This window comes from Colossoma macropomum, unplaced genomic scaffold, assembly GCF_904425465.1.
Source record: "Colossoma macropomum unplaced genomic scaffold, Colossoma_macropomum, whole genome shotgun sequence".
NCBI classification, from domain to species: domain Eukaryota; kingdom Metazoa; phylum Chordata; class Actinopteri; order Characiformes; family Serrasalmidae; genus Colossoma; species Colossoma macropomum.
In genome coordinates, this window is record NW_023494806.1 from 29,547,264 (window position 1) to 29,570,685 (window position 23,422).

General features: G+C 42.2%; 1 protein-coding gene across 1 annotated transcript in view; it reads left to right on the forward strand.

Annotated features, from left to right (window-relative positions):
* Positions 1–424: 424 nt before the first annotated feature.
* Positions 425–23,422, forward strand: part of LOC118827187 (protein unc-13 homolog B) — a 155,174-nt gene continuing 132,176 nt past the window's right edge. The window contains exons 1-3 of the mRNA XM_036598447.1: positions 425–532; positions 6,303–6,332; positions 19,906–20,005. Of these exons, the coding sequence (XP_036454340.1) occupies positions 511–532; positions 6,303–6,332; positions 19,906–20,005 (152 nt within the window). The 5' untranslated portion in view covers positions 425–510. The remainder of the gene's footprint in view (positions 533–6,302; positions 6,333–19,905; positions 20,006–23,422) is intronic.

Genomic DNA, 23,422 nt, shown 5'->3' on the forward strand with positions numbered 1-23,422 from the left:
AATCACCAAATCATTGCTTATTCATTAGTGTGTTATCACTTTTTACTTACGCAATTATTTTATTATCAATATTGTTTTATTTTTAACAGTTTAAAAAGAGGCCAAACTAAACTTTTATTCCAGTTTTCGTTCGTGTAGTTGAGAATAATAACGAACCAGAGTCTGAAACTCTGATATTTCATTAACGGTCTTGAGTCTCAGGACGTCATTGGTCAAATCAGCCCCACGTCCCGTCCACTTCACCCGAGCGGAGCAGCTGATTGGCTGCTGGCCCTGTCAATAACAAGTGACCGTTTTTCTTCTTACCCCCTCGCGCTACAGTTTTCCGCGGCGAGTCTCTGAGGGGAGCGGAGATCTGCCCGCTTCTCCTCATCATGAGTCGGTTTTATGGATCGTTTTCACCGGTTTGTTCGGATTATCGTCCGCTTTTCAGACGCCAGATGACCCTCACGGCTGGACTGCACTCCAGCTGAAGTCTCAACCTGTGGAGGAGCGGAGAGAATCGGAGTTATGTCACTCCTGTGTGTCCGAGGTGAGGAGACTGTTTAACCCGAGCGAGCGGAGCTAAAGTTTTTAGCTTCGGGATTTAGCATCTTTTTAACTTTATTATCAGCGGTTTTAATCATTTCTGTGGTTTTTGGACACAGAAAGACGAGAGCTTCTCATTCGCCAGCTTCTTATTCGAACTTGCCGTTCCACCTTAAATGGTGCAGCAGTTACATTCTGGCGCCTCAGGGGCGCCGGAATGGAACTGCTGCACCGTTTAAGGTGGAACGGAAAATTCGAATTCGACCAAGAAAGAAACTCACTTGAGTGCTAAACTAACTTTCACAGAAATGCTGTTTAAGAGCATAGACGTCTCAAAACTTAACCCAGACACTGTTCTTCCCTCCCATGGTAGCATTATTGATTATAAATAGGTTATTTACAATATAAACACAGATATATGTTGAGTTCAGACCTGTGTGTCTATGCGAGGTGAATCTACAGTCCTGTTTAACACGCTGTGTAATGGAGACTCACAGGTTGTATTTCTGAGAAGGTTTACAGTGGTGATGCTTTATCATAATAGGTGTGTGTTGTGTGTAAATGGGGTGTAGTGAGTGTGTAAAGGTGTGTAATGTGGTGGTAGCAGTGTGTTACTGCTCTGCTCTGGGCTCTGGATCTTCAGCAGTGCTGGAGTGAGTGAGTGAGTGAGTGAGGGATGACAGAGGGAAGACAGTATCAGGGGTATTTACAGTAATGATGGAGATCAGCTAAATCTGTAGAGCCGTAACCAGTCGATTAATAAATCAGTCAGTCAGTCAGTCAGTTAGTCAAGCAACCCCATGGATAAGACATTCAGTCAGTGAGTCAGTGATTAAACCAGCGGTGCGGCACAGTTTGGTGATTTACCTGCTCAGACACACCTGATCACTCTCGTCTGTTAACTGTCAGGCTTGGTTGGTGTGTTTGAGTTGATTGTGCTGGACACAGACCGTCCAGAACTGGAGTTGTGCACCCCTCGATAAAACCAATCAATCGGTCAGTCAGTCAGTCAGCCCCATGGATGAGAGATGCAATGGAGTAATCAGTCCAAAGGTGAGGGATTTAATCAGTCAATCGATCAACCAGTCAATCAATAAACCAGTCATTCAGTAAATTGGCCAAATAATCAATCACTCAGTCTAAACATCAAGGGTTTTAGTCAATTAACCAACCAGTTAACTAGTCAGTCAATCAACCAATCACCGTGTCATTCTAAAGGTTAAGGGAGTCAGTCCGTCAACCAATCAATCAGATCGTCAAGTAGTTATTCAGTTAACCAGCGTATCAGTCAAGTCAATGGGTGAGATTTTCAATCAATCACTTGATGACCCAATGAGTGAAGGTTTCAGTTGGTCCATTCCACGGGTGCATTCAGTCAATCAGTGAATCAATGGTTCTATCAATAAATTCAACTGGTGAGGGTTATGATTGATTGATTGATTAATCAATCGATCAGTCAGTCAGTCAGCCAGTCAGTTAGTTCACCTCTCACCTCTCCCATTGGTGAGAGGTGCATTCACTCAATCAGTTAAGTAACGGTTCTATTAATAAATTCCACTGGTGAGGGAGACAATCGATCAATCAACCAATTAACCAATCAATCAATTAGTCCAATGGATGAAAGATTCAATCACTTGACGACTCCGTGACTGGATTCAATCAGTCCACCCTCGGGTCAGGGACACATTCAGTCAAACAGTGAATCATTGTTCTATCAGTACGTTCCACTGGTGAGGGAGACGATCAATCAGCCAGTCAGTCAGTCAGTCAGTCAGTCAGTCCAATGGGCGAAAGATTCAATCACTCGATGACCCCATGAGTGAAGGATTCAGTTAGTCAGTCCCTATTGGTGAGGGATCAAACAATCAGTCAATCAAAGGTTATATCAATAAATTCTACTGGTGAGGAAGACAGTCTATCCATCATCAATCGATCGATCAATCGATTGATCAATCAGTCAGGCAATTAGTTAATCCAGTGGTTGAGAGATTCGACCTAACGAATCAGTCAGTCATTTAATCAAGTTCCTTAATTGGGTGTGAAAATGAGGCCTGTGTGGTTTGGAATATGATCTAAGATGGTGTTTTGTTCTGTAATTTAAAGGTTTTTGACTGAATTTGCAGGATTGAACCACAGAAATGTTGAAAAACAGCCCGTTACTCAGAATGTGCCCTTATTTTTGTAGAAAAGGTTCCCTTTAGTAAAGAACCCTTCAAGAACACTCATTAAAGGGTGTATACATCCATAGGCTGTAGGCAGCTGCCCTATAAACGTTCTTCTGAAATGAAGGGTCGTAATAGTGAGTTTGTGCTGCAGTAACAGCCTCTGCTCTTCTGGGAAGGCTTTACAATAGATGTTGCAGTGAGGATTTGATTGCATTCAGCCAGAAGAGCATTAGTGAGGTCAGGTACTGATGTTGGATGGTCAGTTCTGGATCACTCCAACTCATCCCAAAGGTATTGGATGGAGCTCCGTCACTCCAGGGAATGCAGCTCCACTGCTCCACAGCCCAGTGCTGGGGGGCTTTATACCCCTCTAACCCACACTTGGCATTACTCCCAAGCCTCTCATTCTATTGGTCACTGCTTTTCAGTGAAGATACTTTAGGACATACTGTAACAGAAAAGCAGGGTTCAGAAATCAGGATCCTGATAAATTTTGAACAGTACTTACTCTTCTGCGTCTGGAGTCTCACACAAAACCCTGCAGACCGAGGTGGAGTGACAGCCTTGTCCACCGTTTTCTTCTGGCCTGTTCAGTTTTCTGTCACACCGAGTGCAGATGAACAGAGGCTGACTGTGACATCTCGTCAGATGGGGGATATTTAGCGATCAGCAGACAATGAGAACAATGCGGCTTTTTATTCCTCATTATCAGGCTGGTTAGAGAGAAAGATCTTCATCGCATCGTCTCTCAGGCCTTTGGGGATGTGTGACAGCTCATCATCTCTGAACTGGAGCGAGACAGCAAGTGGAATCTGTGATTATTCTTGGGAACAGCTGATTATTGATTATTTACAGGAGTGACTTAAAGCAACAGTTCTGGAATTTAAATGTACAGTTTTTCTTCTTATTGCAGTTTTATTCAGGGCTGTTTTACTGTTTACCGTGGGTTCTGACTCCTGCTGACCGTATGGGAAGTGTTTCTCCAGATTGTCTTCTCTTTGGTTCTTCAGGTTTCTTAATGGCTGGGTCATCATTCCTTTGATTGTCTCCATCCATCTTTTTGCTGGTCGCCCTTTAATTTTATCTACCTTTTAACTCTTCCAAGCACAGTCGTCTTTTCCACTGAATTGGTTCTTCTTATATTATCTCTAAAATATGAGCACTTTAGTTTAGTTATCTAGGTTATACATACATGATTGCACTTAATGACATTTAAAAACTCATTTATCGCATTTTTTTTGGGGCTGTTTAACCCAATTATCTCCCTAATTTAGTCGTCGCCAATTCCACCCTGTAGTTAGTACTCCCTCAATCACACAATACTATCAACGCTAGGAGGGTGAAGGCTAACACAGGCTTCCTCCGAGACCTGTGAAGCGCCACCGCTTCTTTTCGAACTGCCGCTCACGCAACGTCATTGGACAGCTAAACACGCTCGGAGGAAAGCTCCAACCGCCAGATCTGTTACGTCAGCTAACAGACGCCTGCGCTGACTAGCATCGCGCTGAGTGATGGGGGGCGGAGGAGGGGTCATCCTACCCACCCAGAGAGAGCGAGCCCAATTGTGCTCTCTTGGACTCCCGGCTACGGACGGCTGTGGCATCACCAGGGATCTCCTGATGACAGGGCCAACGCTTAGACGGTTGTGCCACTCGGGAGCCCCATTTATCACCAATTTAAAAACAGTGTTTATTTAATGATTTAGTAAAATCGGGTAAAACATCACGTCTCAGCTCTCGCACCTCAGGCAAAATGGCTTTGGAGAAGAAGGCACCAGGCTATGTGACTACAAACTCTTGAACGGTAAAGTTAATGTGACATTCGCAATTTCATCTGTTCTTACTACATTAACCACACTTTTGTGGCTTAATCAAGCATGTCAGTTTACCACAAGCTCAACTTTTACTGTACTTTCCACACAGTTACCCATAAGAGAGGACTCTGTAGAAGCCTACAGCTTACAAGAACCATCTAGAGCTTTACAAACCCACACAGAGCAGTAAGTGAGGAGACTAAGTAAGCGAAGGCTAGATAGAGTGGATTCCCATGTTGGTGCTGGGGGAGGGACGGGAGAATCAGTGTAATCCTCTGGCCATCTGCTGCTGCGACAGTGTGTGAGGGCACGCTACTCAGGCCGGACGCTGGCTCTCCATACGCTCTGAAACGTCCTGCCTGATCCAGTCCACTCTAGATCTACTGGGCATTTCCCTCATCCCAGAAATCGGCCATTTCTCAGCCAGTCCACCTCAAACGCGGCCTGCTAACGACTTTATGAGCTAACAGTGCCCGTACCAACCTCATCAGCATCCTGTCACCCTGCTGCATGGAAATGAGGAGCTTAGCTCTGTTTAACTTTCTAGGATCTCATACGGTTGGGCTTCATTCATCTGCTGTCCATCTACCTTATAAGACCCCTAAAAAACCGGTCTACACTAAAAGACCCTACCCTAAAAAACTGTCCACCCTAACAAAACCTTAAACCCTAACCAAAAAAAAGTTATTTCACTAGAAGCCCAACGCTATAAAACCCACCCATGCTAAAAACTCTACCCTAGAAAACTACTCAAACTACCTGTCTACACTGCAGAGCTCTAGCTTAAAAAGCCTGGGGACACTTAAACACTGTACCCTAAAAACCCATCTACACTCAAACACTGTACCCTAAAAACCCATCTACACTCAAACACTGTACCCTAAAAACCCCTCTACACTCAAACACTGTACCCTAAAAACCCATCTACACTCAAACACTGTATCCTAAAAACCCATCTACGCTTAAACACTGTACCCTAAAAACCCATCTACACTCAAACACTGTATCCTAAAAACCCATCTACACTCAAACACTGTACCCTAAAAACCCCTCTACACTCAAACACTGTACCCTAAAAACCCATCTACACTCAAACACTGTACCCTAAAAACCCCTCTACACTCAAACACTGTATCCCTAAAAACCCATCTACACTCAAACACTGTACCCTAAAAACCCCTCTACACTCAAACACTGTATCCTAAAAACCCATCTACACTCAAACACTGTACCCTAAAAACCCCTCTACACTCAAACACTGTACCCTAAAAACCCCTCTACACTCAAACACTGTATCCTAAAAACCCCTCTACACTCAAACACTGTATCCTAAAAACCCATCTACACTCAAACACTGTATCCTAAAAACCCCTCTACACTCAAACACTGTATCCTAAAAACCCATCTACACTCAAACACTGTATCCTAAAAACCCCTCTACACTCAAACACTGTACCCTAAAAACCCCTCTACACTCAAACACTGTATCCTAAAAACCCATCTACACTCAAACACTGTATCCTAAAAAGCCATCCACACTCAAACACTGTACCCTAAAAACCCATCTACACTCAAACACTGTATCCTAAAAACCCATCCACACTCAAACACTGTACCCTAAAAACCCATCTACACTCAAACACTGTACCCTAACACCTTTCATAATTCTAGTGCAGTTGCAGTGTCTTATTTTAACTCCTCCAGATGGTGTGATATGAGGATCTTTTATCAGTCTTTTTAAAGTGTTGTGTATTTTATACTTGTGTTCTAACCAGATGTTCTCTCCTCTCTTTCAGTGAAGAAGGCCAAGCTCCAGGGGCCTCCAGGTAAGGGTCTCTGTTCTGGATAATGAAAGATGGTGAAGGTGTTGAGTGTAAAACCTGGTGCAGGAATCTCCAGCCTGAGAGATTCTCTCCAGCCGCAATCTAGTGCACCTGTCGGTAATCTGACTTACCTGTCTGTAATCTGACACACCTGTCTGTAGTCTGCCACACTTGGCTCCAGCGTTCAGAAGCACCTGTAGACACCTGTTAGCTGATCAGGGTCAGATTAGAGCTGAACTCCACAGGAGATGACTGCTCTAAAGACCCAGAAGGAGGAACCACTGCTAACGTCTGTTCAGACTCAAACTGAGGAGCACAAGTGTGTGTGTCTGTGTGTGTGTGTGTGTGTGTGTGTGTGTGTGTGTGTGTGTGTGTGTGTGTGTGTCTGTGTGTGTGTGTGTGTGTGTGTGTGTGTAAGTGAGTGTGTGTGTGTTTTGTCCCAGTTTGTCAGTCAAGGAAACGCTGAACTGGTTTACTGGTTAGCCAGCAGGCACACCTGCCTCTCAGGGGAACAGAGCTCCTCCCACTGGTACTACATACTTCTCCCATAGCAGCCTGTCTGTCTGTCTGTCTGTCTGTCTGTCTATCTATCTATCCACCAGTCAGTCTGTGTGTCTATCTATCTATCTGTCTGTCTACCTGTCAGTCTGTGTGTTTGTCTGTCTGTGAGTCTGTTTGTTTATGAGCCTGTCTATCTATGATCCTGTCTATCTGTCTATCTGTTTATGAGTCTGTCTATTTGTCTGTCTGTCTGAGTCTACCTATCTATGAGTCTGTCTATCTGTCTGTCTATCAATGAGTCTATGTATGAGTGTCTATCTGTCTTTCTTTCTATCTATGAGTCTGTCTGTCTGTCTGTCTATCTATAGGTCTGTCTGCCTATCTGTGATTCTGTCTACTTGTCTGTCTGTCTATCCATGAGTCTGTCCATCTGTCTGTCTATCTGTGAGTCTGTCTGTCTGTCTGTCTATGTATGTGTCTGGCTATCCATGCCTCTGTCTGTCTGTGCAAAATCTAGTCCCACCCAACTCAGACCCAACCGAAGAAAATTGCAGAAAATTTGAAAAATCTCTCAAAGAAATCTCTCTTTTTCTGCCAGTTCATATTAAAATCATCAAAAAAATATAATAATAATATTATATAATAATAATAAATAATAATGATTAGAAGACAATCACGGAAATGAGTAGAGAGGGGCTTCAAGACTCACTTTGTTGCACTTACATTATGTTCATATATATATATATATATATATATATATAATATATGTATATATATACACATATGTGTATTCTGAACATGCTGTATTTGACTTATTATTTCTAGATTTTACAAGTTTTATATATGCCAATCTGTCTCTCTATGGATGTGTGTATCTCTGTGTTCACCCCTCTGCCTCTGCGCTGTAGAGGCGTTTTCTGGGTGTTATTAGATTGAGGTAGGAGTGTTTCGCTCTCCGTCTCTGCCCTTATCGAATGTGTCTGAATCTTCGTCACAGGGGACAGAGACCGAGCGGCCGAGCGTTCGACTAGAGCAGCTTTAATCAGAGATACTCTGAGTTCAATCTGTTCTCTCACTTACGCACCCTCACTCTTTCAATCTCACTCTCTCTCCCTTTTTACTCTTGTTCTCCCACTGTTAAGGTTTCTCTGTCTTCTTGATTTGGCTCTTTTTATTGGAAATCCCAGTACGTTGTGAGTTTGTAAATGAAATTACCAAAATTCAGAAAAAGCTCCTAACTGACCTCCTCAGATTGTCTTTATTCTTACAGGAAATAATGTCATTATGCCCAGTAGACATTTGAGGCTTCTGTCTTCATTCGTTTCTGAGATATTCATTCGTTTCTGTCATTTGAATGTGGGGTCCATTCAGCAAGTTGCTGAATTCACTTCAGAAGGTCTGTCTGAGTTCTGTTGGACCTGTACTTCATTTGTGCTAAATTTGCGAAGTTCTCAGGGTTTGTTATTTGGTTCGAAGTGTGTTTAACTCAGGTGTAACCCAAATGTTAAGAAGAGCCATTTTGTCCTTTCAGTAAAAGTCAAACTCGAAAGTAGAACAGTTTGTTTAAAATGTCTCTTTTTACGAGGCTGAAGTCGCTCCTCATTCGCCAGCTTGTTGTTTGAATTTTCCCGTTCCCCCTTAAATGGTACCTGAGGTGCCAGAATGTAAGAGCTGCACTATTTAAGGTGGAACGGGACAATTCAAACAAGAAGCTGGCAAATGAGAAAATGACTTCAGCTTCATGACTTTTTAGTGTTTGAGTTTCTCGCTGCCCATTAAACGTATCAGGAAACCATCTGGAGTGATTATAAACACTCCATTCGTCTCCAAATCATCAATGCCCGTCTTAAATCTCTCACTTTGCCATTTCGTTAGCTACTAGCTAGGCGAGACTGTTGTCAGTGTTGCTATGGTGACCAGCAGTCTGAGCTGATCTTCAGGGTTAAAGGGTGAATTAGCAGTTCTACATTAACTCCAGAGTTTAAGACCATTTATTGTTAAACTGTGTTGAACGATCAGCAGAGCTTTATTTTACTGTAAAGGAGGATTATTTTATTTTTACCTACTAATCTGATTCAGCTGTGGAGCCACAACAGGGCAGTAAAAGAGCCGCATGCAGCTCTGGAGCCACATGTTGCCGAACTGTTTCAACAGAATATACAGAGAAGCCTGTTTGCCGTTCTATAGCTGACAGAATACAGTTCATTGGAGCAGCTTCAGCCCTCAGTCTCCACCCTAAAGGACAGCAGATCTTTTAAACTTTAGCTTTTATTACTCATATTACAACACTTTTAGTCTTGAAGTCGTAAAGGGACCTGATTTATAAGCTTTTCACACTAAAAGCAGCCCTTTTGTGGCCAGTTGCTCATGTGTACCATACAGTAATTTTATACCATTTGTACCAAATATAAATGCCTTCAGGATTGACTCATATATGAGTTCTTTAAAAATGCTTTATTCTGTTATTATAAACTATATTTGTAAACATTATTGAAATTATTCACCACAGTGTATTTAACAGTCCTGTATTGTACATGTGAGTGAAATCCTGGTGAGTGTTAATTAAGAGAAACAGGAGTGCATATAAATGCATAATTCATGACCTCCTGACTGCTCTCGTGTACTGTAGCCTGTCCATAAGTGAGAGAGAGGTAGAGAGAGTGAGAGAGAGTAGACAGTCTGGTTCCTAAATGAACTGTGTTATCCCTCTGAGTGGACCTGGGCAATAAAATAATTATTAAAAAATTTAAAAATAAAATAATCAGCACATTATTTTCTAGTTAAAAATCATGATTATCCATTATATAAGATTTCAGATCACTGGTTCTTCTCATCGCAAAAGGCCCTACCCAGGAAACGGTGAATTATGGGTAGTGCTGTTTATGTTCCTCATATAACAGATCTGGCTGAGCCACGTTTGAGCCCATAGGTTTAATACTCCAGTAGTGCTGATCTATTAAAAACCATCAAATGGTTACTGTCGTTCATGAAATAATTTCAGAAATCAGTGATTTTTTGTTGAATATTGTATTTATTAAAGTTTAAATGTTATTTTTAAACCATGACGCTGCAGGCTGAGCCCTCAAGAGATGCTGGACTAAGTGTGAAATTCTGCATGTTTACTTTGTGTGGATCTGCACTGACTCGTTTGCTGATAGCTTAGCTTATATTGCTATTGCTGATATTATTGAAGATCATTTTGATTATTTAACTGGAAATCGAGCATCAGCTTGTTAAACAATTAAACTGAAATTCTCTACAAGCAGGCATGAGTTTGAGAGGCAGAGAGTGAGGGAGAGAGAGAGGGGGGATGGAGAGAGAGCGAGAGAGAGAGAGAGCGAGAGGGAGAGAGAAAGGGAGGGGAGAGGGAGCGAGAGAGGGAAAGAGAAGGAGAGAGAGAGAGAGGGAGTGGATGAGAGAGAGAGAGAGAGAGGAGAGAGAGAGAGAGGGAGTGGATGAGAGAGAGAGGGAGAGAGAGAGAGTGGGAGAGAGAGGGAGATGGAGAGAGAGAGGGAGAGAGCGAGAGAGTGGGAGAGAGGGGGGGAGGGAGAGAGAGAATGAGAGGGAGAGAGAGAGGGAGTGGATGAGAGAGAGAGAGAGAGAGAGAGAGAGAGTGGATGAAAGAGAGAGAGAGAGGGGGAGTGGATGAGAGAGAGAGGGAAAGAGATAGAGAGAGAGAGAGAGGGAGTGGATGAGAGAGAGAGAGAGTGAGAGAGAGAGAGAGAGAGAGTGGATGAGAGAGAGAGAGAGGGAGTGGATGAGAAAGTGAGAGAGGGAGAGTGGGAGAGAGAGGGAGAGCAGACAGAGCAGCACGTTTTCTGTCTGGTTGCTAAATGAACTGTGTTAGCCCATTATCAGACCAGCTCACTGATTCCTGTAGAAATCCCATTTGCTGTTAATAACACAGGCCAGTCCAGTCGCAGACCTGCTCTCTCTCTCTGTCCCTCTCGCTCGCTCTCTCTCTCTCTCTGAGAATTCAATACTGCTGTACCGATCCTAACTGGATTCTAATGGTTCTGTAATTTAACAGGCAGAGACTCATTTTGTATAACAAATAATTAACATTATGACAAGAAACAAATGAAGTTTAATAACAAAGCCTCAGAGCCTCTTTGATCTCAGGTAAGAGTCTCTCTGTTAGATTTAAAAGCTGATACACTCGTCCTACAGCCGCACACAGCGTCACTGCTGCGCTGAGAGTGGACCGTCACCCAAACAGTATTTAGTTAGTGGAAGCACAAGGTAGGTGTTTCTAATAAAGTGGCCAGTTAGTGTAAGAACAAGATAGGTGTTTCTGATAAAGTGGCCGCTGAGTGGAAGCACAAGGTAGGTGTTTCTAATAAAGTGGCCATAGAGTGGCAGAACAAGGTAGGTGTTTCTAATAAAGTGGGCAGTTAGTGTAAGAACAAGGTAGGTGTTTCTAATAAAGTGGCCAGTGAGTGTAAGAACAAGGTGGGTGTTTCTAATAAAGTGGCCAGTGAGTGTAAGAACAAGGTAGGTGTTTCTAATAAAGTGGCCAGTGAGTGTAAGAACAAGGTGGGTGTTTCTAATAAAGCGGTCAGTGAGTGTAAGAACAAGGTAGGTGTTTCTAATAAAGCGGTCAGTGACTCACTCACTGCCATTAGTTTAATCAGTACTGGAGCTCAGCGCTGTAGTTACACTGTAGTTTACTCTTTAACCGGTGTTTACTCTCCCGGTGATCATTACCGTAACAGCTTCAGAAAAGTCAGCGGTGCGTCGGCACATGACTTATTTATTTACATAAGTCATCACCCCTCAATTATACATGAGACCCAACATCACAGGAAGCCCTAATACACCTCCGGCCAGAGAGGGGGAGAATGGGGTTAGCAGGAGACAGAGCGCTCATTTTAGTCAGGAGACTAATCTGTAAAGGTGGAATAACAGACAGAACGACAGCAGGGCCTGTTCAGCTCTGACTGGGCTCCACAGTCTGATTTGGATAACGTTTTATTGTGATTATTATTTATAATAAATTTATTTCTGTACTAAATATTGGAGCATTTTATGTATCATATTTTGTCTCTGCTTCGTTCTGTCTCTAACAACATCCAGTAACTCTGTCGTAATTCAGTTCAGTTCATTTCACTTAATTTGTAGTTCAGTTCAGTTTAATTCAGCTCAATTCTGTTCAGTTCAGTTCAGTTCTGCTACCATTTATTCAGCTAAGGCCCAATCCCATTTCACTACTCGTCCCAACCACTTAGCCCTTACCCCTCTGTTTTACGCGTTCTCGTGTAGGGGTTGGGTGTCCTGCTTGTTGTTGAGAGGGGTAGGGTGAAGTGTTGGGGCTACATGATCCTCCAAACTAATGTGAGAATTTTCTCTGTTAAAAAAATGACGATAACCACTGTATTATCTTAGTTTAATGTTGTTTCAGTGTATTTTGGTCATTTTCTTCATAACAAGCATAAAAAATCGCTAATAGCATGTTAATGTCTCGGTAGCTAGCCAGCTAACTTTCCCGTTCCACCTTAAATAGCCCAGCAGTTCAGACGCCTTAAATGCCACCATGTAACTGCTGCAGCATTTAAGGTGGAACAGGAAAATTCTCGACTTCAGCTTCATATCACTGAAGAATTAGGGGTGGGTGATAATAAATAATTGCCCCCCTCTTTGAAGGCATATGATGCCCTAAATGTAACTAAAGCCCAGCAGTGAGGAGCTGAACTTTACCCTCCTCTGCTGTCACTGCAGACTGGCAGGGTCGCCTACAGAGCAGCGCTAGTAGCTGTTAATGAAGTGATGCTCTTTTTATTTGAGGGTCTCATTTCGGAGGGGAAGATTTCAACCACTGCCCTGAAACTCAGTTCCAAGGGGCAACACTCGAAAACAAGGGGTAGGGGTAAAAATAAGAAATGGGACTGGGCCCAAGTTCAGTTAATTTCATTTCAGTTCTGTTTAATTCCTTTCAGTAGCGATCAGTTCTGTTTACATACACACACATAATCTGAAACCGCTTATCCTATTCCAGTGGTCACTGGGTGGATGGCAGGATACACCCTGGATAGGTCGCCAGTCAATCACAGGGCAGACAGACAGACATACACATTCACACACACATCCACACCCATGGGCAGTTTGGCTATCTGATTGGCCTGACTGCATGTGTTTGGACTGTGGGAGGAAACCCACACAGACGTGGGGAGAACATGCAGACTCCACACAGAAAGGACTCTGGTTGCCCAGCCAGGAATCGAACCCAGGCCCTCAGTTCTGTTCAGTTAATTTAAATTCAGTTCAGTTAAATTCAACTAAGCGTGTTCAGTTTAGTTCAGTTACATTAAATTCCATTCAGTTCAGTTCAGTTTTCGCTCTGTCCAGTTCTGCTGATTTAAGTGCAGTTCAGTTCAGTTCAGCCTTAATGTGACGTTCCACATCAGTAAAACGAGAACCCTACATACAGTATTACCCCAGCAGAAGCCCACATTTCTCCTTTCAGAGTAATTCACAGTGTTTGGACACGGTGGCCTGGACTGTACAGTGTGGACACGCCCTCGCTGTTCGGCTCCTCAGACAGTTCCTGAAGCATTTATTCCCAGCTGCTGGCAGAACGGAGGGCATGCATTATTGAAGCGTTTGGTGAGGAGTCATCGATTACCCAGGCAGAAGGATGTAGTGAGTCACCAGCAGGAAACGTGCACATGTGGTTATATATAAGTAGAAACTGGTTCAGAATTATTAACCCGACAGTAAATGTTTGACTTTAAATCCCACTCAGGATCTGTTGCCACTGGCAGGGTGTTCTGGGTACAAAGCAGGTGCTTCGCTCCAGGAAGCTGTGGTGCTGTTTCACTGACTCCTGATTGGGGCTTTATATGGCTTAATGTCCCAGAGGTCACCTGTATAGAGTACGTGCAGGGAAGTGTGTGTGTGTGTGTGTGTGTGTGTGTGTGTGTGTGTGTGTGTGTGTCAGAAGAGACTGTAATCTTTATTTGACCCCTACAGATGAATCTGCCTGCTTTATAATAAGCCTCTTCAACACCATTTTATTCGTTCAGGACGATATAACCAACATAACTCGCTCTCCACTGACCTCCAATGTGAGACGAGTTTAATTTTCTCCCGATACTTATAAAATGATTCCATATTACATTTCCTGCCCAGGAAAAAGGGACATTGTGACCTTTTACTTCATACTTAGTTTTTCAGCTCTAATTCATTCCAGGCTGAGGTTACATACAAGAGTTTTGCTCTGCTTTGATTACCCTGGACCCATGCTGGTTCTAGTCTGCAGATTTTGGGCAGAGGGAGTGGGTTTCCCACCTCCTGTTCTAGCTTCAGGCTAGCTGGAATGTACTAAAGAGTTTTTGCTGAATTGGAATCTGAAAGTAAACTAGCACTGTGTGCTGGTCAAGTGCTTAAATCTAATTAGACTCTTAATAATTAACAATTGGTTCCTGTCCATAGCCAGTGACATTAATCCTACCAGTAGCCACCTATGGATCCCATCAGTGGTCAGTTAAATGGATACTGTCAACAGCTTTGAATGGATCCTCTCAAAAACTTTTCATTGGATCTAAGTGATAACCGTAAATGGATTCTATCAGTACCCAGTGAAACAGATCCCATCAATAGCCATGAATAGATCCTGTCAATAACCAGTGAAATAGATCCCATCAATGGGGGCAAATGGATTCTGTCAGTGCGCTTGGAAATATGTTCTGTCAATAGCAATGAATTGGTCTTATTCATTACCAAAGAAATGAGTCCTGTCAATAGCCAATGAAAACTCATAAAATGAAGGAGTGTGTGAGGGTCTCAGAGAATTGTGTGAGGGTACACAGTCGCTCAAAACCGAATGGATCCAGATATTAGCCAATGAAATGGATCCCCTCTATAGTCAATAAAATTAACCCCATTAAGAGCAGTGAAATGGATCTTGTCAGTAACCAGTATCTTGTCAGTGGATCTTGTCAATGGTCATGAATTGATCATGTCAGTACTCATTGTAATGGATCCTGTCAGCGATCATGAATGGATCCTGTTAATAGCCATCAATGTGTTCTGTCAATAGCCATGAGTAGACTGTGTCAGTAGCCAGTGTAATGGATCCTGTTAATAACCATGAATGACTCCTGTCAATAGCCAGTATAATAGTTCCAGTCATTAGCATGTGAATCTATAATGTCAACAACCAATGGCGTGAATCCTATCAAAAGCCACTCAATAATCATGAGTGGGTTCTGTCAGTAGCCATGAATTGATCCTGTCAATAACCCATAAGATGGATCCTGTCAGAATCCAATGGAATGAATCCTGTCAGTAGCCATGACTGTATCATGTCAACAGCCAACGGAGTAGATCCTGTCAATAGCCGTAGCTATGAATGGAATGTGTCAATAGTCAATGGACTGGATCCTGTCAATAGCCATGAATGGGTCCTGTCAGTAGCAGTGGAATGGATCCTATCAATAGCCATAAATGTATCTCGTCATAAGCCAATGGAATGGATCCTGTCAATAGCTGTGAATGGATCATATCAATAGCCATGAATGGATCTTGTCAATTGCCAATAGAACAGATTCTGTCGGTAACCGTAAATGGATTCTGCCATGAATACACCTTGTCAAAGGTCAATTTAAAGGTTCCTATCAGTAGCCAATGGAATGAATTCTGTCAGTAGCCGTGAATGGATCTTATAAATATGCATATTTTTCTTGCTACTGTTAGGTGTGTTTCTTTGTGTGAGATAGTCAGTCTTCTCTCTTAGGATTTTAAAAGTGTGTGTGTGTGTGTGTGTGTGTGTGTGTGTGTCTTGGGTGTAAGATTGTGTATGAGAGCAGAGAGTACCAAGTGATACATGTGCAGAGAACCTAACCCGACTACCACTATTCAACACACACACACACACACACACGCACACACACACACACGCACACACACACACTCTCTCTCTTACTGTGGAAGTAATAAAAGTGGGATTACATCTCAAGTAGTCTCAACTAGACGAATATATGGAGAATCTCTCTCTCTCTCTGTCTCTCTCTCTGTTATTGGTCAGAGCAGGTGTGTTTGTGTGATGGAGGGATTGAAATGGGGGGATGATAATAATAGGTGAACAGAGCCGGAGGTTAAGAGTTAAAACCGGGCCGCACACTCACAACATAATATCCCAGAGCTGAATCCCCTCAGACTGGGTACTGAGCGGGTTCTTCACTCTGAAGCACATCACAGCAACAGCATCTAAACAAAAATGAAGAAATGAAGAGAACAGTGTGCTGGAGAGGCGTCAGGTGCTTTTTCATGTCCAGATGCTTTCAGAAACTACATGCTGTAGAACTGGGTCTTTAATTAAAATTCAGTAAGGTCCAGTTAGAGAAAATTTCCTCAAGTGAAGGTCCAGAACATCACTTGCATTATGTTTCAGTGCCATATACTGTTTACTGAAGTAGCCTAGTAGGTATATCAACATCTTATACAGTCAAAAACTGAATGTCAATCAAATAAAGTACAATTCAGTCATATTTCAACAACATTTATTGTCAGTTTTCTCTTTTTAGAGTACGCCATGTGAAATAATCTGGCGCACTTTCTTCTCCGACTGCCTGTCTCGCCTTGTCCCTCCCCTGTGTGTGCGTCACTCACTCAAGTCTCAGTGCTCATCATAATGCACAGATCTGATTGGCTGAGTAGTGTCACGTGTGATATTTACAACGCATGCGATTGGTCTGTGAGTTTCCGGCCGCTAAAGCTACCGTAAAGGCTAGAAAAGCTACGCCGATTAAAATAGGACCACCCTGTCGAAATTAAATAATTCTCCAAAGTTTATCGGTTAAAGGTCCAGGTCTACATAGGACAGCGTCTGGGTCCGGACTCGGACCGCAGTCCGCCTATTAGTGACCTCTACTGTAGAACATTAAGACCTTGCATTAGGCTGCAGAACCTTTAAAGTGACAGTTTGGTGAAAAAGAGTTCTCCTCTTTACCCAAATGTAGTTGATTTACCCAGTTTACCGCCTGCAGTGGATCAGCCTGGATGGGCTCTGATGTTTGCATGTTAAGTTTAGCACTGGAGCTAAGAGGCTAATGTAGCCAACAAGTAATGGAAGCTTAAGCAACACCAATTAGCATGGTGCTAACTGCGTGCCTAAATCACCACTCACTCGTCTCAAACTGTGTGGAGTTGTTCGGTAATCTCGAGGCCTTGTTCAGACTGCCAGCCCAAATCAGATTTTTGGCATTCAGCTTGTATCCAGATTGATTTTTGATAGTCTGGACAGCAAAAAACACATGAAATCCAAATCCAGATCAGATCCAAACCACATGGAGGTGGTTTGAAAGTTAGATTTTTACAGATGCGTCTCAGTCTGGCTGTGCAAATCGGATTTCAAAGTGTGTTTTGCATTATTCGCAACGTAGTAAACAACAATGATGTCAAATCCAGAGTGAGGGAAGTGCTGGGATTGAAGAAGAGCTCCAAGGATTCATGTTTACACTGCAGAATTCTGAAGTTTGGAGGGCGAGATGATCCTCCTCCATCTCTCCAGCACACGCGTTTGAAATCTGCGTCACCAGCATAGCTACGTAGTTATTGATGCCTACAACGTTACCATGGCAACCCTTGCAGATAGATTGGCGATGTCTGGACCCACAAATCCGATCTGATCACAGATCGCCAGACTGAGACGCATCTGTAAACATCCGATCAGAATCGCATTTTAAACCACCTCCAAATGTGGTTTTGATCCAATTTGTAAAAACTACGAAAAGATTCTGGCCTGTTGTTCGGTAACGTTACGAACAGACTTTAGTGTCCAGATAAAGGACAAACTCACAGACACTCTTTCTCTCACTCTCTCTCTCACTCTTCCTCTCTTGCTCCTTCTCTCGTGCTCTCTCTGTCATTCACTATTTCTCTCTTCTGCTCCCTTTCTCTTTCTTTCTCCCTTTCTCTCTCTCTCTCTCTCTCTCTCTCTCTCTCTCTCTCTCAGATTTGTCATCGTGCTCTTGTGGCATTTTCTATCTCCGTCTAATTACGGCTGCTTGTCCTGACCTGTGACAGTCCATTTAAACTGCAGAAATAACTAACATTTCCATAACGCCATGCATATTTAAACACACACACACAGAGCCGGGAGACGAGTGTCCACTCTTTGTGCCGTCCCTTGTTTCATGTTGTTTAACACAGCTGGGCTTTGCCCGGCCTGCTTTAGTCCATGTACGTGTGCAGGATTAGTGAAAGAGTCAGTGTCAGTCATAGAGAGAGATTTATTTTGGTAAAATGTGGAAAAAAGGTCAGTTTCACTTTCCTGTTTATAAAAAGAAAATTCCTCAAAAATTAACACGTGACACCTATTTTAAAACAAAGGAGTGAATACATGTTGTTTTGGTGTAATGAATGCTAAGGACAGATAATATAATACAATACATTTCTTTGGTCATGTGTCATAATGTAGTCTGTGTGATGCCCAAATAAGGAAAAACAGGATTTTCAAAAATCACAGCAGTGCAGAAAACTATATATAGAGGAAGTGAAATCTTATATATAGTCAATATATCAAATATATCTGAGATTGTTATGAGAATATTATATGACTGTTAAACCTGTGAAGGAAAAAACAAACTTTATTTTTAATGTAAGTCAATGGAACCAGACGTTTTTCCAAGTCATTCTGGGCCGTTTCTTTTGGTCCATTTTTCATGTAAAGAGCAACAGGTGTTTTCAAATCATGTCAAAAACTGAAAAACAAAAATGGAGATATGAGATTTTCTTCCGACAGCAGCGACATGTAGTGCAGTTTTTTGAGTTGCGAGGGTTAATTTGTTGGTGATAGTTGTTAATGAAGTCTTAAGCTGTGGTCACACTTGACTTTTACCTGGCTATTTTCTTAGCTGGAATGGAGCATAAACCAGGCGATTGTGGCAGTTCTGGCGTGAGAATGTAGTAGTTCAGTTACTAAGCAGCTCGTCTTGCAAGCCAGACTTCGGCCTGTCATCACAGAGCCTTATACTTATAAATTGCCTGCCTTGACAGGAATCACAGCCCTCTGTTGTGGTGCATCGTGTAGAGACAGCAATTGTGAAAATCCCACATATATATTTTGCTCTGAGAGGCTCATTTTTCATCACAATGTCCAGTAAAGGCAGCTGTTTGCGATTGATGACTAGAATTTAGCTGGAAAAACGAAACCATGTTTCCTTTTAAAATGATAAAAAATGCTGTGCGGGGGTGACTTTACACTAAGGGTGTCCAATATGGAAAAAATATTAGATCACAATACCTCAAGATATTTTCACAAGACACCATATGCAGCACAATATTGTTTTTCTCAGATTTGATAAGTCGGAACAGACAAAATAGAACCTGTAGTGACGCAAATAAAATGTGTTACAGTGATCACAGACTGCACTGCACTAAATCCAGTTAAACAGGCCTGATGATGCTCTTTTTATAATAACACATAGTTTTTCGAGTAATGATGAGATCCTCGATATGCTCAGAAAAGGGTATCGTGACGTATTTTATCACTATACTGATAAAATGTCATCTTATTGTCCACCCCAGTACTCACAGATAGTTGAGACGAGCTCTTTATGTAAAAGATATCAGACGCTCGTTTTCCACATGTTTGTTTCTTTGCAGTTGTGAGTGATGAGCAACGTTATATTGGTGGAATAACAGCTCCTCTATTTTATTCTTTCATAAAGAGCAGACCGGAACAGAAGGTCTGTGAGTTTGTGTGGTTAAAGTTCACCTGTATGAACTTGAAATGAGCTGCTACTGGAAGCAAATATCAGTTCCTGCATCCTTTCCTGTTCAGATGAACTGGCTTTTCTCACCAGGCAGGTTTTATTCACATTCAGTCTGACATTATGATGCGTTCACCCAGGACTGCAGATGCTAATGCGCGACCTCAGAGTCATGAGTGTGTGTGTGTGTGTGTGTGTGTGTGTGTGTGTGTGTGTGTGTGTGTGTGTGTGTGTGTGTGCGTGTGTTGTGCAAAGCTGTGTATGAAACTGAACATTGAGTTTGGCTGAGTTTGATACCTTTATTAGTCCTGTTGTCCTTTTTAATGTGTTTGTGCTAAACCGCGTGTTTGTGTGTTTTGTAGATAAGTTTAATGTGTACGTGACTCTGAAGGTCCAGAATGTCAAGAGCACGACGGTTACGGTGCGAGGAGATCAGCCGTGCTTTGAGCAGGACTTCATGTTGTGAGTATTAAAAACACACACACACACATACACACACACACACACCACACACACACACACACACACCCACTCACTCACACACACACACACACACACACACACACACCCACACACACACACACGCCCCACACACACACACACACACACGCCCACACACACACACCCACTCACACTAGAGCTTGAAACACTTGCCCAAACCTGACTGGACACTCATGGGCGACGTTTACACAGCAGGTAAAAGTGGCCCAAATCCGATCTTTTTCCTCATATGTGACACAGATGTGTGTCTGGATGTCAGTGTGAACAGCAAAAAACGCACTGAATCGGACATTTTCAGTTCTGATTTAAAGCACTTTCATATGTGGTACTGAAATCCGATACGTATCCGATCTGCGGCAATGCGACTCAGTCTGAACAGCCAGATCGGAATTCATGCGACTTTTACGTCAGTCCAACTCAACATTCATCATAATTTCGTGCTGCTGAGACTCATAAACATTTGGTCTGATGTTTCTGTACCAAAACATTAGAAGAGACTCATCAAACGGCTCCCTGTTCGAAGAGGATTCGAACAAAACGGCCGAACGCGGCCGGAGGAGCCCGAGGCTGCAGCGTTAAAGAACAGTTTAAAGAATCCGAGGACCAAAGAAGTGGCCGTGACCGAATAACGCGCCCTTTTACGGTGAACTCGAACACATTGTGGGTGATGAGTCCAGCTGTCAACCACTGGATCTTTATAATCGCTCCTGCGATGCTGGCGAAGATGAAACTGAAAGCTGCGGGAGCGACTGGCGTTCACTGGCCGTCATGACTGTTTACCTCTGGACGAGCCGCCACGTGAAGCTCTGTTCTTTTGTGCATGCGGGTCGGTTTAGGAGCTGATCTGTTCAGACTGATGTCGCATACAGATCACATTTAAAAGATAATGTGAACAGCCAAACAAAAAAATCGGATTTGCTGAGAAAATCAGATTTGGGCCACTTTTACCTGCTGTGTAAACGTAGCCATGATGGGTTTGTTTGGGCTCTGACATAATTTCTCCCTACTTTTGGGTTCAGGTCAAGTGCAGATATGAGCATAATCATGTAAATGTAATCATAGCTGATATTGAAAGTGTTACGGTTTGACATTTTCACGGTATGATAAACTAGTTCAGACATATCATGGTTTTACGGTATCATTACGTATTAAAGACATTTAAAAACCCTCTAGAAAGTGATGAAAAGGAAAGGAAAACTAACTTTGCAAACTTTTGTTTATTAATCTTGTGTGATTATTTGATTAGTTACGCTAAGAGGTGGATAAAACGTACCAATGTCTCTTCGTTCAGAGGGTTTGAGCTGTGAAAGAGCTGTCGATTGTTTTCAGAGTTGGTTTATTTATACTCAGCTGAGCCGTGTTTTTGTGCGCTCTAGTAAAGTCCTCGTCCCGTGTGAGGAATCTGAGGGGCATTTTGTTATCGCTGCTACTTAAGCAGAAACAGAGCAGATCTTTAAGTCTTTTAGCCCTTTGAGATTATTGCCATCATTTTCCACAGTCATTAGAGATACAGTCGTATTATGTTGCAACAAGCAGAACGTTAAATGGGCAAGTATATAACATAATTATGTATATATAGTAAAATATAAACAAAAGAAAGCAGTAAATACATACGTCTAACTTAGAGCTGAGGGCAGTGCTGAGTAATGGTCGTTTATTTATTAGCCCTGTAGTTAAATGTAATGTTTTTAGCATGTATGCTAGCATAATGAATGTCATATCATATACTTAGTGGTGTTAACTACCTTGTATACATAGGTAGGAAGCAAGCTGGCTAATCAGGTCATTTGGCCATTAATCGTCAGCTAGAATGCAGTGACCGTGATAGCCCTATGGCAGCCCAGTCTACTGTACTACTACATTTGATTACGTTTGCTTCTCCTTTACTGTAATTCGTGACAAATTCAGGACCTGACAGTAAAGCGTTTCTCATTCTCTGATAGAGAAACACTCTGAAGCCCGTTTCTCTCAGCCTTTGTTTGCTGAGAATGCAGTTTCTCTTTGTCCTGCTTTCCTGACAGATTGACTCTGGAAGAATATGACGGGATTTGTTGTGGTTATAGTCCTGAACAAATGCTGTTTTCAGAAAAGGTTAAAGGTTAAAAACGCACTCTGTAAACTGTGAGAGCTTCGTTTGGGGCCAGTTGACGTGGCACATGCTGTTTCTGACATCCTTCACCTACAAACATCACAGCTACACGTTAGAAACATGGAAGATATTCAAACTTCACATGAGGGACTGGAGAACTGGGAACGCAGCAGAACCCATGTCAGAAGCAAAGCACCGTCCTTCCTCTCGTTCACGTCCTTTTTACAGACAGCTCCTTCCTGGTGGAGACCGGGCCCGTTCATCTCCTCTCCCACAAGTCTGTAATCAACATAATGTGATCTGTAATAACACAGTATGACCCAGAGGGTCGTAACGCCCTGAATCGCTTCACAGTCGGATTCCTGATGCCCCACTTGCCGGCCTCCACCACTGACCCAGCGCCCCATTCGTTACACTACGAGGCTAACGTAGCTAACAAGGCAGAGAAGCTTACACCACATCACTTAACATTGTGCAGAGCTTGTGCCTCAAACAGTTTTGGGGAAAATATCTAAATTTAGGGGGGATTTTATATGAATTCAGGTTTAAATTGTGTTTTTTTCTATAAATTCCGTCTTAAATTATGATTATTTTCTATAAATTCAGTCCTAAATTGTGATTATTTTCTATAAATTCAGGTTTATATTGTGATTCTTTTCTATAAATTCAGTCTTAATTTGTAATTATTTTCTATGAATTCAGGTTTAAGTTGTGATTATTTTCTATAAATTTAGTCTTAAATTGTGATTTCTATTCTATAAATTCAGGCTTATGTCGTGATTATTTTCTATAAATTCAGTTCTAAATTGCGATTATTTTTCTATAAATTCAGTCTTAAATTGTGATTATTTTTTTATAAATTCAGGTTGAAATTATGATTATTTTTCTGTAAATTTAGTCTTAAATTGTGATTTTTTTTCATAAATTCAGACTTAAATTGTGATTACTTTTCTATAAATTCAGGTTTAAATTGTGATTATTTTCCTATAAATTCAGGTTTAAATTGTGATCATTTCCATGAATTAAGGCTTGTTTAATTCATAGGCCTGACTGTCCACTTTTTTCTGGCTTTAGTATTGAACGCTGCACCAGACTGCCAGTTAGTTGTGGTTGTGATGTCACAGCACATGGGTGTTTGGCTGCTTCTGATTGGTGTAACTCAACCACAGCTCTCTTTTATTGAATTAAGATTAAATATTTCCTTTTAAACTAAAGGCGGCGCTGTTGGTAATGTAGGCTGTGATAATAATCTCAGCTCCTGCAGCTTTAATCTTTGCTGTCTGTAAACA